At 40.2% G+C, this 17576-nt stretch overlaps 1 protein-coding gene across 3 annotated transcripts in view; it reads right to left on the bottom strand.

Annotated features, from left to right (window-relative positions):
• Positions 1-290: 290 nt before the first annotated feature.
• LOC144630363 (cyclin-dependent kinase 14-like) overlaps positions 291-17576 on the bottom strand; it is a 45881-nt gene continuing 28595 nt past the window's right edge. For 2 of the 3 annotated variants that reach the window (XM_078488727.1, XM_078488729.1), the window contains 7 exons: positions 17307-17400; positions 7845-7908; positions 5553-5601; positions 4500-4548; positions 3796-3886; positions 3448-3503; positions 291-1732 (listed from right to left, as the gene is read on the bottom strand). In XM_078488727.1, the coding sequence (XP_078344853.1) occupies positions 3451-3503; positions 3796-3886; positions 4500-4548; positions 5553-5601; positions 7845-7908; positions 17307-17400 (400 nt within the window). In that variant the 3' untranslated portion in view covers positions 291-1732; positions 3448-3450. The other variant, XM_078488728.1, reaches the window with a different exon arrangement.

The following is a 17576-nucleotide window of genomic DNA, read 5'->3' as shown; positions in this document are numbered from 1 at the left end:
GTAGCCAATTCAGATCACGCATTTTGCCAATAGCCGGTAGCTGGGTTATGCTAATGATCAATTAGACGGCTACTCGGAGAAAAAAACGCGTGCTCAGTTTTTTCACTGAATTTTATTTATTAAAACATTCAATAAATCAATTCTAGCGATATTCTGTGTTAAATAGATCAGCCGCTGGCATGGGTTATGCTAAATCAATTAGACGGCTCGCTCTCAGTTTCTATCGACTTTGATAGTTCGGCACTATCAGCCGATAGCCACAGAAACACTCTATTGTTAAAATAAAACCTCGAGCTTGCCCTGTAATTGTTAAATATAACCCATCGATTTGATATCCGTCGCCCGATTTTATAAAACAAACAAAAAAGTCACCTTTTCAGGTCTAAAGTTTAATTAGATCACAGTACTGAAAACTTACCTAAAGCAATCAACCTACATTTATTAAAATAGCAGAACTTTACACTGTGATTATCACTGTAGGTTTTTTCCTATAATAAACCAGTGACAGAGCATGTTGTAGAAATTAATTGGATAGTTATAAAATAAATAAACCCCTTTCTGGCTTGCTGAAAGACTGTCCTTAAAATTTCACAGTTGCTTCGCTTCTCAGCCAACTGTTCATTTTTCGGACAATATATCAGCCTCAGGCATTATCCTCCAATATACCAGCAAGCCAGAAAGGGGTTTATTTACTAAATATTCAGTTGTCCACCCATAGCGACCTTAAAAATAATCATCTCCCTAATGGTCATGGGCTTTATTTCTTTTATGCATGCTTGATATGTATCATATTACATTGGAATTACAAATTAAAAATGTGAATTTTCTGGTGGCTTTGCTTGCAAAAGCTTCAAAGAAATAAAATTTTATATATTTAATATTTTTTTATGGTGTGATGAGCTTTGAACCTTATCCTGCTGGTACCTGTACGATAAAATATATGCATTCTAATCCATGACAAAGAAAAGCACTGATTGAGATTTGACAAAGTCTGTTTATATTAGAATGTTTAACCCCTCCTCCAAAGTTAGTCCTTTCAATACAGAACACATAATTTATTTTTAAATATATTATAATTAATAAATTAATTACAAGACATATTGTCTTGTGGTAATTTTTAAAAATGCATTAACTGCATAGTAAAACTATGTACATCCCCATTTATAAATTTAAATATTGAATATAATACATCAATTCAGCTGGTCACAACAGTGACAGCATCCTTCTTAGTAAACTAGTAAGAAGCTGCAGAATAAAAACTTAAGGCAGAGAATTTCTCCTAGCTGTATTTCAGTTTACATGCACATAGAGCAACTTTCAATTGAGTGTTGTAAAACCAGAACCAAAGCAATAACTCTGGCAATTACAAAGGGCACAGGCAAACCAGTGATCCAATCAAAAACTCATAGCACGAGCTGTGGGTACAACATGTGAAAAAGTCACAGTTGGTTTTACCTGTCAAAAGTCGAGGAAGTGGTGGGAGTATTTTAAACCAATCATGATTTAGTGCAGTAAATATGCAAAACCAAAGCAAACATGAATTACTTTTGACACTCAAGTGGAAACTGCTCTATTAAATCAACCACTAACAGAAATGTGTTTACAATTGTTAATGTAAAACAAGTTCAACCTGGAATTAAACACAGTCAAATTGATCTCTGGAAGAAGTATGGTGGGAAGTCACAGTTGCAGAACCATTAACTCATTACATGACATCAAAATGAAGCGACCGCTGCAATAATAACACATTTAAAAACTAGAATGAGCTAACAGAAAGGAATCAAGTCACATGACCACCTGAATTTTCTAATTGTCAATGATATAGGGAAATGGCATTGTTTTATAGTTAGTTAAATGACATTTCGTTGACCAGTTTGGGGAAACAATAATAATTGCGTTCAACGGTAGGAGAACACATCCTAATCTTGCGGTGGCCTGTGGCCCTGTGGTTGTCCTGTGAACGCACAAGCGAAAGTGGTTCTATGAGTCGTATTATGTATGTCGGTATGTGGCAAGTTGGCCTCAATCTCATGTGATTAGACATCAGAAAGAAATTAATTGCGTCACAGCAACGTCAACAAAGACAGCGCACGCAAAAACAATTCATGAAGCCCAAAACGCTAGGCTGTAAACAATTTTTGTGTTCGATGGTAGGAGAATAAATCCTAATCTTGTGGTGGTGTGTGGTCCTGTGGCTGTCCAGTGAAAGTCGTTTTATGTATCGTTCTATGTATCTTGGTATGTGGCAGGCTGGCTAATTAATGACGTTGCAGTTTCTTTGCGAGAGACCCTGGGAACGAGGTTGATTCGTTCTAACGATCTTCTTTGGTTTGCGTTTGCGAGTTTGCCCTGTAAGCATGCACTGTTGGTTTGAGATTGTTTCTCTGATAGTTTCAAGTTATGTTGGATGCACGCTTTATGTTGCCCATACTGTCGTTTTAAATTTGTATGAGGATATAAACAGTCATGTCCAAGTTCGCTCCCAAGTTATATTGGTTCGCCCCCTGTAAGACCAAGTTCGCTCCCATGTAATAATTTCTGTTAACTTTATACGAAAACACACTTTAAAATAATATACGAACGATAAGTTCTAGACAAGTGAAGTCACAATGTGAACTTCCATTAAGTTATATTCAGACGAGCCACGCAAGCTTTGAAAGTGTAACCTTCGATTAAGTTTTATTCGATCAGTCAAGCGATATCATGCTTTGAACAATAACAACAAGTTTTGTTTAGTCAAGCGAAGTCACGCTTTTAAAGAGTAAACTTTAAACAATTTTTATTCAGTCAAGCGAAATTACTAGGGGGCGAACTTGGTCATACCAGGGGCAAAGGCGGTATAACATGGGGGCGAACTCAGACGGTGCAAACTTGATTGGGAGCAAAACTGGTAGAATTCAATCACACTATCCAACAATACCATGTACCCAACTCAACAATGTCAATTAAGCTGCTGCGAACAATCTAATAATTCTGCCATACTATATTCAGCTCTATTGGTAGTAGTGCAGAGCACTTTAATGTCTCAATGCCAAAACTATTGCAAAGAGAAAACCAAAACCACACTCAGATCAAGAGGATTAACCTATTCAGTGCTAATCATATTCTTATGTATAACCAGGGGGGGCCTCCTATATGAAACAGACGGGGATGCTCATTGGAAATTTGGAAAAGAACTCGTAAGAGAGACCAATCTGGGTGTGGCCCAAGTTTTTCTTGAGCCCTACAAGATACCAGAAAACTAAGAATAGAATTTATATATGGCGTAAATTTCTTTGTTTGTAAACCCTAACGAGACCATTATGGCTAAAAATAATGACGTTTTGCCCGGAACACCCTAAGGGAGACCAAAACTCTGAAATTTACAACCCTAAGCGAGACGACAAGCATCCCCGTCACTTTCATATGCGAGTCCCCCCAGGATGTATAATGAGATTTATGACTGACCTTTTACTCTTCATCCTTGCACAGCTGAATACCAGCAACTGTGAATATTGATGACACTGAAAATAAAATATGGACAGTTGAGGCACAATAGAAATCTCCACATTTACTATATATATAATAATTAAATAAGCAAAAACACTTTCTGCTTGAAGGGCATGATTATTGGTGAAAACATTCTGGAATCCATCACAAGTCACCCAAGTACCTGTGAACTGTCTAATTCCTAGCCAGTCAGCTCAGTGGAAAGGGAACAATTTCCCTGTGAGAAACACTGTTATGTCTTGATAAGTTTTGTACTTCTTGGTAAGTTTGTGTCTAAGATGGATGCACAAAATAGATATAACCTACCATTAGGTAAGGTGCAGACCTCCTTTGGTAAATCACTAAAGTATGCATGTCTCATGGCATCAGTTGCAGATACTCTGTTCTTTGGATTACACTGCAAAACAATTACAGCAACATATGCAATGTGAATACTACAACAAATGAAGGCACGCAGGCAAAACCAACACTTTTGGCTAAATTGAACATTGTCAAAAACAACTCCAAATTTGGCATGCAAGTTTGTTTACATGTGCTAAACACTGTCCTGTATTTCATTTTGCTGGTTAACTTGACCCCTCTTTTTTATCATAAAGTTATGACTGGCATGTGAAGATACAACTTTTGGCAAAGTTTAAAAAATTCCTTGGAGTGTCAGTTTAGCATCAGAGCACAAGTCATGCTTAATCCCAGTAAGGTGTTGCGAATTTGTAACTTGATACAGAGGGGATGAAAATTAGGGGAGGTAGAGAGAGAGGGTTGATTATTCAAGGGAGGTAAGAAGGTGTTGGGTGTGGGGGGGGGCAACTATTTGAGGGAGGGGAGGTGATTAATTGAGGGAAAGCAATTATTCAAGGAAATATACAAAGTGATCTATTTGAAAATGGTTAAGACCGTAGTGTACACCTTGAGGTCTCAGGTTGCCAGTACATAGTCACACCAGGAGTTTGGAAATAAAGAATTTAAAAGTCTATAAAAAAATAAAAAGTTGCATGCATATTATGATTTACCTGAACCATTTCTGTGGCCAGCGATTCAGCACCAGTCAAAAGCAACAACCTTAACAATAAAAGTAAAAGGCATGTGATACCCTAAATTTCCAAGTCTTTCGAATTTTTAGTCAGATATTTTACTACTGCTCTTTATGGGGAAAATCCAGGCAGCTGAACAAGCTTAAGTGCAAACCTAGAGAAACAATGTCATATTATGATATTGGGGCACACCTGTATTCCACTACAAAATCTTTGAGACATTTCTCTGAAAAAGCCATAGCAAATAATAAACAATTCATTACCAGGGCCACCAAAAGTTAAAGGTAAACCTATGCTTAGATTTGTTTTTGCCCAAAATCCCAAATCAGTAGAGCATGTGTTTTGCTTATGAATTAAGGGTTTTCACAATGGCAATGGTATGGAAGGCACAGTAGCCTAACAGATAGTGCACCCAACTTCAGATTGAGCAGGCTGGGTTCGAAGCCTGGCTGGGGCAATGCATTATATGTTCTTTGGCAAGACACCTTACTCTCATAGTGAACAGGCGAACAAAGGGGAACCAGTGAATTTAGTGCTGGGGGGGGGGGTAACCTTGTGATGGACTAGCCTAGGGGAGACTAGCTGCTTAATATGCTACAGCAACTGGGATATCAATGGAAACAAGAATGGAAAAATAAATGATTAGTACATGTTGCAATGAGGTATTGTTTTGATCACGATCAAAGTTGTTAATTATTTGCCTGATTGATCGTGTCACTCAATCTTAAGGTCTCCGGTTTTATCTCCTTGTGTTTGTGTCACTCAAGTAGTTTTCCGTGCATGTTAGTCTTGTCTTATCTTCAAATAGCTACTGATGCAGTACTGAATATCTGCACCATAGGTGATAAAAATATAAAAAGTAGGCTTCTCATATTTTAATTTTTTTAACACCAACGGTAAAGCTGAAATGGGGGGGGGGGGGGGGGGGGGGGGGGGCTATTCTCCCAGAGAAGAATTAAGGATTCAGATGAATGGTAAAGTATATATATTATCAGAGATAACTTTTTTGGGTTTCATATATTGACCGCTTACTTTGGAGCAACAATGCCAAGTCGCTGAGGTGGAAAGTCAACAAACAAATCTAAAAAAGGAAACGAAACAAGTTACATGTAAATAATAAAATAATCAATTATGAAATAGGCCCCTTTATTTGTTGCCAGCAAATTCAGTACATGTGACATAACTGGGCAGAAACAGAGCAATCAGTCACAACTAGGATTCATTTTTCTTTTCTCAGAAGCAGCCAAACACCACTGTGATGTGAAGCAACATCTTGACACACTTTTTATATTTTCCCTCCACTCTTAAATTAAAATAGCAGCTAGGATATCTAAGTAAGAATAGAATTCTGACTTCTAGTGGAAATATTTATGCTTAATTTATTTGTATGTAAAATTCAAAGACAACAAAGAAATGAGAAGCAAGCACTCAATTTGAGCTTGACTAAAAGAAACTTATCATTTTAAGTTTTGGCACCTTCAAAACACGGTTTGTGGTTTGCCAAGCCTTTGCATAATTCTAATTTATGTATAAAAGCAGAAATTGTAATACAATAATGTGCATCATTAGCTTCCAGTTAGAATGGTTGCATAAACTAAATTCATCAAAAAAGATACTGTATACCATTCAATGCTTGATGGAAATGGCCCCTCAATAATGCACTTTTTACAGTTAATTCACAGAACATAAGATTAGGTCCTTAGAGACATATCCATCAGATAATCACAGAGTCTGAATAAGCAAAGACTGAAAAGGAGATCATGGGTTTCTTAAATATGGTCTGTAAAAGTGCACTTAACCCCCCAAATTTTTTTCGGCTGAATTCTCGATTTTCTGTGCTGTACCAACAAAGTCTAACTCAGAGACTCAAAGGACAGTGCAGAATGCAATGGAGTGCCGTAACGTGACCTTTTGTTCGTTTGTCTCTTTTTTTTTGTTTCACAGCGACATCGATGGCATTTGTCTTCCTTTCAATAACAAAGCCAATTATTTCACTTTAATTTAATTAAGTTGCGGATAAAACTGCACGAAAGACGTTTCTCAAAAAGTAAAGAGCAAATCTAGACAAAAAACATCCCTTTCGAAAGGTTTTTTAAAACGCAGTAAAGCTAGGATATTTTTTTCCTGGTTATCAGGAGTTTCACGCCGAAAATCCCGGTGCAAGTTTTTGCATTCCTAATTACGAAAGCGCTGTGAAAGTCTAAAAATCTAATTTAATTAATTTGCGGTTTTCACTTGGCGCCACGAAGTCTGCAGGAATCCTACAACAAACACGCAATACAAGCGATGTTCATGAGAGTTCCGGCAAAAAACGTAGACTAAACTGCGCATGCGTTTGGCGTAAAGTACGTTGCCCTAGAACGTCGAGTAGTACCACAAGGAGAGCAAAGGGTTTTCTGAAACAAATATATACCTTTGAGATCTTCATATGAAAGTAACGTAGATGTGCCCCAGGTTTTACCTAGAGGTACGGTCAGGTGCTCCCCACCCCCACCCCCTCCACAAGGAATAATTAATTAATTGATATTAATTAATTAATTGACTATTAAAGTTCACCATAGCGTGGGAGGCGCAGTGGCCTAATGGTTAGCGCGCTCGCCTCCGAGTCGAACGGCCCGGGTTCGAGGCCTGGCCGGGGCGCTGCGTTGTGTTCTTGGGCAAGACACTTTACTCTCACAGTGCCTCTCTAAATGGGTACCGGCGAATTTACTGCTGGGGGGTAACCCTGCGATGGACTAGCATCCCATCCAGGGGGGAGTAGCAATACTCCTAGTCGCTTAATGCTACGGAAACCGGGATAAGCTCCGGCTGTATGAGCCTCATGGCTCGGACACAGACTTTACCTACCTTACCATAGCGCTTTAGGGGTTTAGGGGTTTAGCGGACGACAGCCCCAACAAACCATCACAATAGTGCATTCTGCACTAAAAAGTAGCACTTAAAATGTCGCCATTTTGTTTCATGACCCTGTTTTGCGGGGCATGGGTTCAGCGGCTATTGTGACGTCTACCCAGATCTTTCACATCCACTCATTTCTTTCATGATGGTGCAACACACACTCAAAAAGTTTGTAGAAATGCCTTCCAGGCTGTTGCAGCAATATATACCAGATAAATCCTTGAGAATAAGGTTCACCTTATATTTATTTACCTCTTATCCACCTTGCAGGCACAATTCACAAGCAGCCAGTATTTTGTGAGTATTTATTTTAAAAACAATGCATGTTGGTATATATGCATATAAATGGCATTTTTCATTTTAATTCAGAAGAAATGAGAGGTGTATGCAAAATCAATTATTCCGCAAGCAATGTTGCTCGCCCACCTGCATTATACTCAGGTAATTTGGTCACTCCAGGCCAAGTTTCTTCTGTTGCTGTTCCTGATATCTAAAAGTTAAGAATAAAAAATTTAGGACCCAGCAGCCCATGCCAATCCAATAGCTTTTTTTACACAATATTTAACAACTATTCACCCCAGTGTTGGTGAATGTGGTGGACATTTACCTTGCAGCGAATTGTTTCCCACAAACTTAAGAAAAATTCCTTAAAGTGTATATGACACAGTTTTTTTTATTTGCCTGATCGAATGTACGTGGGATGCTGATGGGAACATCGAAAAAAGAAATTCGAAATCTCTTTTTTTTTCACCGCGTTTTCGCGTCTTAAATCGTGAAATTTCACTTCCGGTTGCAACTGGGGCCTGTTTTATGAGGTCCAAATGGGCGTAGAAATTTCTGTAGAGCTGTACGTTTCTACACATTCCATTCCTAACCCATAAGTGGGTAGCTCGTGGATATTATGCAACACCCATACATAAGTACAGGTTACTCTTTTTTTAACACAAACGCAGAAGGTTATTAATATTATCAAGACATTTCCTTTATTCAGTTTTCCGCCTTTTAAAGTCTGCAGACAACTGATCTTCCCTACTAACTATGTTATACTTAGAGAGCCGTAGAAGCGAAGAGTACACTTTTACGAGCCTACCTGTTCATTCTAAACACTACTTTTCTACGGCTCTACGTTCTCATTCTAAACTCTACGCTTCTACGGCTCTACGTTTTCATTCTAAACTCTACGCTTCTACGGCTCTACGTTTTCATTCTAAACTCTACGCTTCTACGGCTCTACGTTTTTATTCTAAACTGTACGCTTCTACGGCTCTACGTTTTTATTCTAAACTGTACGCTTCTACGGCTCTACGTTTTTATTCCAAACTCTACGCTTCTACGGCTCTACGTTTTTATTCCAAACTCTACGCTTCTACGGCTCTACATTTTCATTCTAACCTGTACCTGAAAATGTAGAGCCGTAGAAGCGTACAGGTTAGAATGAAAATGTAGAGCCGTAGATGCGTACAGGTTAGAATGAAAACGTAGAGCCGTAGAAGCGTACAGGTTAGAATGAAAACGTAGAGCCGTAGATGCGTACAGGTTAGAATGAAAACGTAGAGCCGTAGAAGCGTACAGGTTAGAATGAAAACGTAGAGCCGTAGAAGCGTACAGGTTAGAATGAAAACGTAGAGCCGTAGATGCGTACAGGTTAGAATGAAAACGTAGAGCCGTAGATGCGTACAGTTTAGAATGAAAACGTAGAGCCGTAGAAGCGTACAGTTTAGAATGAAAACGTAGAGCCGTAGATGCGTACAGGTTAGAATGAAAACGTAGAGCCGTAGATGCGTACAGGTTAGAATGAAAACGTAGAGCCGTAGATGCGTACAGGTTAGAATGAAAACGTAGAGCCGTAGATGCGTACAGGTTAGAATGAAAACGTAGAGCCGTAGAAGCGTACAGGTTAGAATGAAAACGTAGAGCCGTAGAAGCGTACAGGTTAGAATGAAAACGTAGAGCCGTAGAAGCGTACAGGTTAGAATGAAAACGTAGAGCCGTAGAAGCGTACAGGTTAGAATGAAAATGTAGAGCCGTAGAAGCGTACAGGTTAGAATGAAAATGTAGAGCCGTAGATGCGTACAGGTTAGAATGAAAACGTAGAGCCGTAGAAGCGTACAGGTTAGAATGAAAACGTAGAGCCGTAGAAGCGTACAGGTTAGAATGAAAACGTAGAGCCGTAGAAGCGTACAGGTTAGAATGAAAACGTAGAGCCGTAGAAGCGTACAGGTTAGAATGAAAACGTAGAGCCGTAGAAGCGTACAGGTTAGAATGAAAATGTAGAGCCGTAGAAGCGTACAGGTTAGAATGAAAATGTAGAGCCGTAGAAGCGTACAGGTTAGAATGAAAATGTAGAGCCGTAGAAGCGTACAGGTTAGAATGAAAACGTAGAGCCGTAGAAGCGTACAGGTTAGAATGAAAATGTAGAGCCGTAGAAGCGTACAGGTTAGAATGAAAACGTAGAGCCGTAGAAGCGTACAGGTTAGAATGAAAATGTAGAGCCGTAGAAGCGTACAGGTTAGAATGAAAATGTAGAGCCGTAGAAGCGTACAGGTTAGAATGAAAACGTAGAGCCGTAGAAGCGTACAGGTTAGAATGAAAACGTAGAGCCGTAGAAGCGTACAGGTTAGAATGAAAACGTAGAGCCGTAGAAGCGTACAGGTTAGAATGAAAACGTAGAGCCGTAGAAGCGTACAGGTTAGAATGAAAACGTAGAGCCGTAGAAGCGTACAGGTTAGAATGAAAATGTAGAGCCGTAGAAGCGTACAGGTTAGAATGAAAACGTAGAGCCGTAGAAGCGTACAGGTTAGAATGAAAACGTAGAGCCGTAGAAGCGTACAGGTTAGAATGAAAACGTAGAGCCGTAGAAGCGTACAGGTTAGAATGAAAACGTAGAGCCGTAGAAGCGTACAGGTTAGAATGAAAATGTAGAGCCGTAGAAGCGTACAGGTTAGAATGAAAACGTAGAGCCGTAGAAGCGTACAGGTTAGAATGAAAACGTAGAGCCGTAGAAGCGTACAGGTTAGAATGAAAATGTAGAGCCGTAGAAGCGTACAGGTTAGAATGAAAACGTAGAGCCGTAGAAGCGTACAGGTTAGAATGAAAATGTAGAGCCGTAGAAGCGTACAGGTTAGAATGAAAATGTAGAGCCGTAGAAGCGTACAGGTTAGAATGAAAACGTAGAGCCGTAGAAGCGTACAGGTTAGAATGAAAACGTAGAGCCGTAGAAGCGTACAGGTTAGAATGAAAACGTAGAGCCGTAGAAGCGTACAGGTTAGAATGAAAACGTAGAGCCGTAGAAGCGTACAGGTTAGAATGAAAACGTAGAGCCGTAGAAGCGTACAGGTTAGAATGAAAATGTAGAGCCGTAGAAGCGTACAGGTTAGAATGAAAATGTAGAGCCGTAGAAGCGTACAGGTTAGAATGAAAATGTAGAGCCGTAGAAGCGTACAGGTTAGAATGAAAACGTAGAGCCGTAGAAGCGTACAGGTTAGAATGAAAATGTAGAGCCGTAGAAGCGTACAGGTTAGAATGAAAACGTAGAGCCGTAGAAGCGTACAGGTTAGAATGAAAATGTAGAGCCGTAGAAGCGTACAGGTTAGAATGAAAATGTAGAGCCGTAGAAGCGTACAGGTTAGAATGAAAACGTAGAGCCGTAGATGCGTACAGTTTAGAATGAAAACGTAGAGCCGTAGAAGCGTACAGGTTAGAATGAAAATGTAGAGCCGTAGAAGCGTACAGGTTAGAATGAAAATGTAGAGCCGTAGATGCGTACAGTTTAGAATGAAAACGTAGAGCCGTAGAAGCGTACAGGTTAGAATGAAAACGTAGAGCCGTAGAAGCGTACAGGTTAGAATGAAAACGTAGAGCCGTAGAAGCGTACAGGTTAGAATGAAAATGTAGAGCCGTAGAAGCGTACAGGTTAGAATGAAAACGTAGAGCCGTAGAAGCGTACAGGTTAGAATGAAAATGTAGAGCCGTAGATGCGTACAGGTTAGAATGAAAACGTAGAGCCGTAGAAGCGTACAGGTTAGAATGAAAACGTAGAGCCGTAGATGCGTACAGGTTAGAATGAAAACGTAGAGCCGTAGATGCGTACAGGTTAGAATGAAAACGTAGAGCCGTAGATGCGTACAGTTTAGAATGAAAATGTAGAGCCGTAGAAGCGTACAGGTTAGAATGAAAACGTAGAGCCGTAGAAGCGTACAGGTTAGAATGAAAATGTAGAGCCGTAGAAGCGTACAGGTTAGAATGAAAACGTAGAGCCGTAGAAGCGTACAGGTTAGAATGAAAATGTAGAGCCGTAGAAGCGTACAGGTTAGAATGAAAACGTAGAGCCGTAGAAGCGTACAGGTTAGAATGAAAACGTAGAGCCGTAGAAGCGTACAGGTTAGAATGAAAATGTAGAGCCGTAGAAGCGTACAGGTTAGAATGAAAATGTAGAGCCGTAGATGCGTACAGTTTAGAATGAAAACGTAGAGCCGTAGAAGCGTACAGGTTAGAATGAAAATGTAGAGCCGTAGAAGCGTACAGGTTAGAATGAAAATGTAGAGCCGTAGAAGCGTACAGTTTAGAATGAAAACGTAGAGCCGTAGAAGCGTACAGGTTAGAATGAAAATGTAGAGCCGTAGAAGCGTACAGGTTAGAATGAAAATGTAGAGCCGTAGATGCGTACAGGTTAGAATGAAAACGTAGAGCCGTAGAAGCGTACAGTTTAGAATGAAAACGTAGAGCCGTAGATGCGTACAGGTTAGAATGAAAACGTAGAGCCGTAGATGCGTACAGGTTAGAATGAAAACGTAGAGCCGTAGAAGCGTACAGGTTAGAATGAAAACGTAGAGCCGTAGAAGCGTACAGTTTAGAATGAAAACGTAGAGCCGTAGATGCGTACAGGTTAGAATGAAAACGTAGAGCCGTAGATGCGTACAGGTTAGAATGAAAACGTAGAGCCGTAGAAGCGTACAGGTTAGAATGAAAACGTAGAGCCGTAGAAGCGTACAGGTTAGAATGAAAACGTAGAGCCGTAGAAGCGTACAGGTTAGAATGAAAATGTAGAGCCGTAGAAGCGTACAGGTTAGAATGAAAACGTAGAGCCGTAGAAGCGTACAGGTTAGAATGAAAACGTAGAGCCGTAGAAGCGTACAGGTTAGAATGAAAATGTAGAGCCGTAGAAGCGTACAGGTTAGAATGAAAATGTAGAGCCGTAGATGCGTACAGTTTAGAATGAAAACGTAGAGCCGTAGAAGCGTACAGGTTAGAATGAAAATGTAGAGCCGTAGAAGCGTACAGGTTAGAATGAAAATGTAGAGCCGTAGAAGCGTACAGTTTAGAATGAAAATGTAGAGCCGTAGAAGCGTACAGGTTAGAATGAAAATGTAGAGCCGTAGAAGCGTACAGGTTAGAATGAAAATGTAGAGCCGTAGATGCGTACAGGTTAGAATGAAAACGTAGAGCCGTAGAAGCGTACAGGTTAGAATGAAAATGTAGAGCCGTAGAAGCGTACAGGTTAGAATGAAAACGTAGAGCCGTAGAAGCGTACAGGTTAGAATGAAAATGTAGAGCCGTAGATGCGTACAGGTTAGAATGAAAACGTAGAGCCGTAGAAGCGTACAGGTTAGAATGAAAACGTAGAGCCGTAGATGCGTACAGGTTAGAATGAAAACGTAGAGCCGTAGATGCGTACAGGTTAGAATGAAAACGTAGAGCCGTAGAAGCGTACAGGTTAGAATGAAAAAGTAGAGCCGTAGAAGCGTACAGGTTAGAATGAAAATGTAGAGCCGTAGAAGCGTACAGGTTAGAATGAAAACGTAGAGCCGTAGAAGCGTACAGGTTAGAATGAAAATGTAGAGCCGTAGAAGCGTACAGGTTAGAATGAAAACGTAGAGCCGTAGATGCGTACAGTTTAGAATGAAAATGTAGAGCCGTAGAAGCGTACAGGTTAGAATGAAAACGTAGAGCCGTAGAAGCGTACAGGTTAGAATGAAAATGTAGAGCCGTAGAAGCGTACAGGTTAGAATGAAAACGTAGAGCCGTAGAAGCGTACAGGTTAGAATGAAAATGTAGAGCCGTAGAAGCGTACAGGTTAGAATGAAAACGTAGAGCCGTAGATGCGTACAGTTTAGAATGAAAATGTAGAGCCGTAGAAGCGTACAGGTTAGAATGAAAACGTAGAGCCGTAGAAGCGTACAGGTTAGAATGAAAATGTAGAGCCGTAGAAGCGTACAGGTTAGAATGAAAACGTAGAGCCGTAGAAGCGTACAGGTTAGAATGAAAACGTAGAGCCGTAGAAGCGTACAGGTTAGAATGAAAACGTAGAGCCGTAGAAGCGTACAGGTTAGAATGAAAACGTAGAGCCGTAGAAGCGTACAGTTTAGAATGAAAATGTAGAGCCGTAGAAGCGTACAGGTTAGAATGAAAACGTAGAGCCGTAGAAGCGTACAGTTTAGAATGAAAATGTAGAGCCGTAGAAGCGTACAGGTTAGAATGAAAACGTAGAGCCGTAGAAGCGTACAGGTTAGAATGAAAACGTAGAGCCGTAGAAGCGTACAGTTTAGAATGAAAATGTAGAGCCGTAGAAGCGTACAGGTTAGAATGAAAACGTAGAGCCGTAGAAGCGTACAGTTTAGAATGAAAATGTAGAGCCGTAGAAGCGTACAGGTTAGAATGAAAACGTAGAGCCGTAGAAGCGTACAGGTTAGAATGAAAACGTAGAGCCGTAGAAGCGTACAGGTTAGAATGAAAACGTAGAGCCGTAGATGCGTACAGGTTAGAATGAAAACGTAGAGCCGTAGAAGCGTACAGGTTAGAATGAAAACGTAGAGCCGTAGAAGCGTACAGGTTAGAATGAAAATGTAGAGCCGTAGAAGCGTACAGGTTAGAATGAAAATGTAGAGCCGTAGATGCGTACAGGTTAGAATGAAAACGTAGAGCCGTAGAAGCGTACAGGTTAGAATGAAAATGTAGAGCCGTAGAAGCGTACAGGTTAGAATGAAAACGTAGAGCCGTAGAAGCGTACAGGTTAGAATGAAAACGTAGAGCCGTAGAAGCGTACAGGTTAGAATAAAAACGTAGAGCCGTAGAAGCGTACAGGTTAGAATGAAAACGTAGAGCCGTAGATGCGTACAGGTTAGAATGAAAATGTAGAGCCGTAGAAGCGTACAGGTTAGAATGAAAATGTAGAGCCGTAGAAGCGTACAGGTTAGAATGAAAATGTAGAGCCGTAGAAGCGTACAGGTTAGAATGAAAATGTAGAGCCGTAGATGCGTACAGGTTAGAATGAAAACGTAGAGCCGTAGAAGCGTACAGGTTAGAATGAAAACGTAGAGCCGTAGAAGCGTACAGGTTAGAATGAAAACGTAGAGCCGTAGAAGCGTACAGGTTAGAATGAAAATGTAGAGCCGTAGAAGCGTACAGGTTAGAATGAAAACGTAGAGCCGTAGAAGCGTACAGGTTAGAATGAAAACGTAGAGCCGTAGAAGCGTACAGGTTAGAATAAAAACGTAGAGCCGTAGAAGCGTACAGGTTAGAATGAAAACGTAGAGCCGTAGATGCGTACAGGTTAGAATGAAAATGTAGAGCCGTAGAAGCGTACAGGTTAGAATGAAAATGTAGAGCCGTAGAAGCGTACAGGTTAGAATGAAAATGTAGAGCCGTAGAAGCGTACAGGTTAGAATGAAAATGTAGAGCCGTAGATGCGTACAGGTTAGAATGAAAACGTAGAGCCGTAGAAGCGTACAGGTTAGAATGAAAACGTAGAGCCGTAGAAGCGTACAGGTTAGAATGAAAACGTAGAGCCGTAGAAGCGTACAGGTTAGAATGAAAATGTAGAGCCGTAGAAGCGTACAGGTTAGAATGAAAACGTAGAGCCGTAGAAGCGTACAGGTTAGAATGAAAATGTAGAGCCGTAGAAGCGTACAGTTTAGAATGAAAACGTAGAGCCGTAGAAGCGTACAGTTTAGAATGAAAATGTAGAGCCGTAGAAGCGTACAGGTTAGAATGAAAACGTAGAGCCGTAGAAGCGTACAGGTTAGAATGAAAACGTAGAGCCGTAGAAGCGTACAGGTTAGAATGAAAATGTAGAGCCGTAGATGCGTACAGGTTAGAATGAAAACGTAGAGCCGTAGATGCGTACAGGTTAGAATGAAAATGTAGAGCCGTAGAAGCGTACAGGTTAGAATGAAAATGTAGAGCCGTAGAAGCGTACAGGTTAGAATGAAAACGTAGAGCCGTAGAAGCGTACAGGTTAGAATGAAAATGTAGAGCCGTAGAAGCGTACAGGTTAGAATGAAAATGTAGAGCCGTAGATGCGTACAGGTTAGAATGAAAACGTAGAGCCGTAGAAGAGTAGTGTTTAGAATAAAAACGTAGAGCCATAGAAGCGTAGAGTTTAGAATGAAAACGTAGAGCCGTAGAAGCATACAGTTTAGAATGAAAACGTAGAGCTGTAGATGCGTACAGTTTAGAATGAAAATGTAGAGCCGTAGAAGCGTAGAGTTTAGAATGAAAATGTAGAGCCGTAGAAGCGTACAGCTTCTACGGAATGAAAATATAAAGCCTTACAAGCTAAAAGTTAGGATGAAAACATCTGTACTAATCTACGGCTATACGCATTTCCAAGAGCTACCGACTTATCTGTGACGACTGTAGAAAGTAGAGGCGTAGAGCTCTACGGAAAATTCTACGCCTATTTGGACCTCATAAAACGTGCTGGGTATATCCGGTTGGGTCCAAAACCGCGCACATTGGGGAGCTGGGTCTATTCTGCTTTTGACGTCATGGCCAGTCTAGACCCAGCTCCCCACTGTGCGCCGTGACGTCAAACAAGAATGCGCTCAGTGATACACTCAATAACCATACAAACCGAACATGGAATTTTAAAGCTGCGACAGCATAGATTTAAAATCGCTAAAATCACAACAACACGTGCGCTACTTCAAATTCGTTTTGAGCCTAATACGTCAAGATTAAAAACCGCCTTTTCATTTTACTTACCTGTATGTTTGCTGATATGATATATGATAGCTTTATTTTCACACGCTGTTTCCATCGGCTTTTCTAAAAAACTATTATTACACTAGTATCCCTCTAGACTTCAGATTATTTATAAACTTCTAAGCCTTTAGCTTTTTGTTTCGGTTTTCCAGCAACCCAGCCGCAATCTTCTTTCGAAATTCCCTGTTCAGTTTGTTTGGTTCTTGAGTGTATCACTTGTTTGACGTCACGGCGCCCAGTGGGGAGCTGGGTCTAGACCGGCCATGACGTCAAAAGCAGAATACATGTAGACCCAGCTCCCCACTGTGCGCGGTTTTGGACCCAACCAGAAGTGAAAATATTGCGTTTTTTAGGTCGAAAACGCGGTGAAAAAAACGAGATTTCGAATTTCTTTTTTCGATCTTCGCATCAGCATACCACGAAGATTTGATCAGGCAAACAAAAAAAAATCTGTCATATACACTTTAAAACATCAACTCTTTACAAGGACTTCTTAACATGCAGGAAGCAATGCAGCTGTGCTTTATTGCGCCCAGATGTTCAGTTTTGTTAGGGAAATCGAGTGTACCTAATATTGACCTGTTTGGTGAATGATGTTCTCACTTAACAATATTCTCACTAATAATTATTGTGCTTACTAATTGCTATTCAAGCAGCATGCACACAGCACGTCAAGGAAGAAACAAGACACATTAATATACACTGTACATGTCGGTGGTCTCTGAAATGGCGCACATGTGCAAATTATTTTTGGAACGCGTCACCTAGTGTCATAATTTATAATGTAAGTTGAATATTATCTCACACATCATGAATGTAATAAATCATGTATTAAACAATGGCTTCTTATTTTCATTTTATTTCGTTTATTTCTGCCCATCTATAGAAAGTAACAAAAGGACTTACCTGCCAGATCTTATTGAGCTGATCTATATAATCTCTCATTCCAGGAAACAAAGCAATTCCTGTTATCATCTCCACAAAAATACATCCCGCACCCCTAAGCAAAAAGATAATATTATTAACCAAGTTTTAATCTCACAGTAAAATGTACAAGGTCTGAAAATTTTATCCAAACAATTATAGTAGAATAAACATTACAGTTCCAAACATTATAAACAGGTTTAAATTTTGCATTATTTAACAATTTCGAATTTGACCAATAAGGAAACCAGC

The sequence above is a fragment of the Oculina patagonica genome, chromosome 11 (assembly GCF_052425735.1).
Source record: "Oculina patagonica isolate OP01 chromosome 11, crgOcupat, whole genome shotgun sequence".
Taxonomy (NCBI): domain Eukaryota; kingdom Metazoa; phylum Cnidaria; class Anthozoa; order Scleractinia; family Oculinidae; genus Oculina; species Oculina patagonica.
The sequence above is the reverse complement of the archived record's forward strand: the minus strand, read 5'-3'. Positions and strand labels throughout refer to the sequence as shown.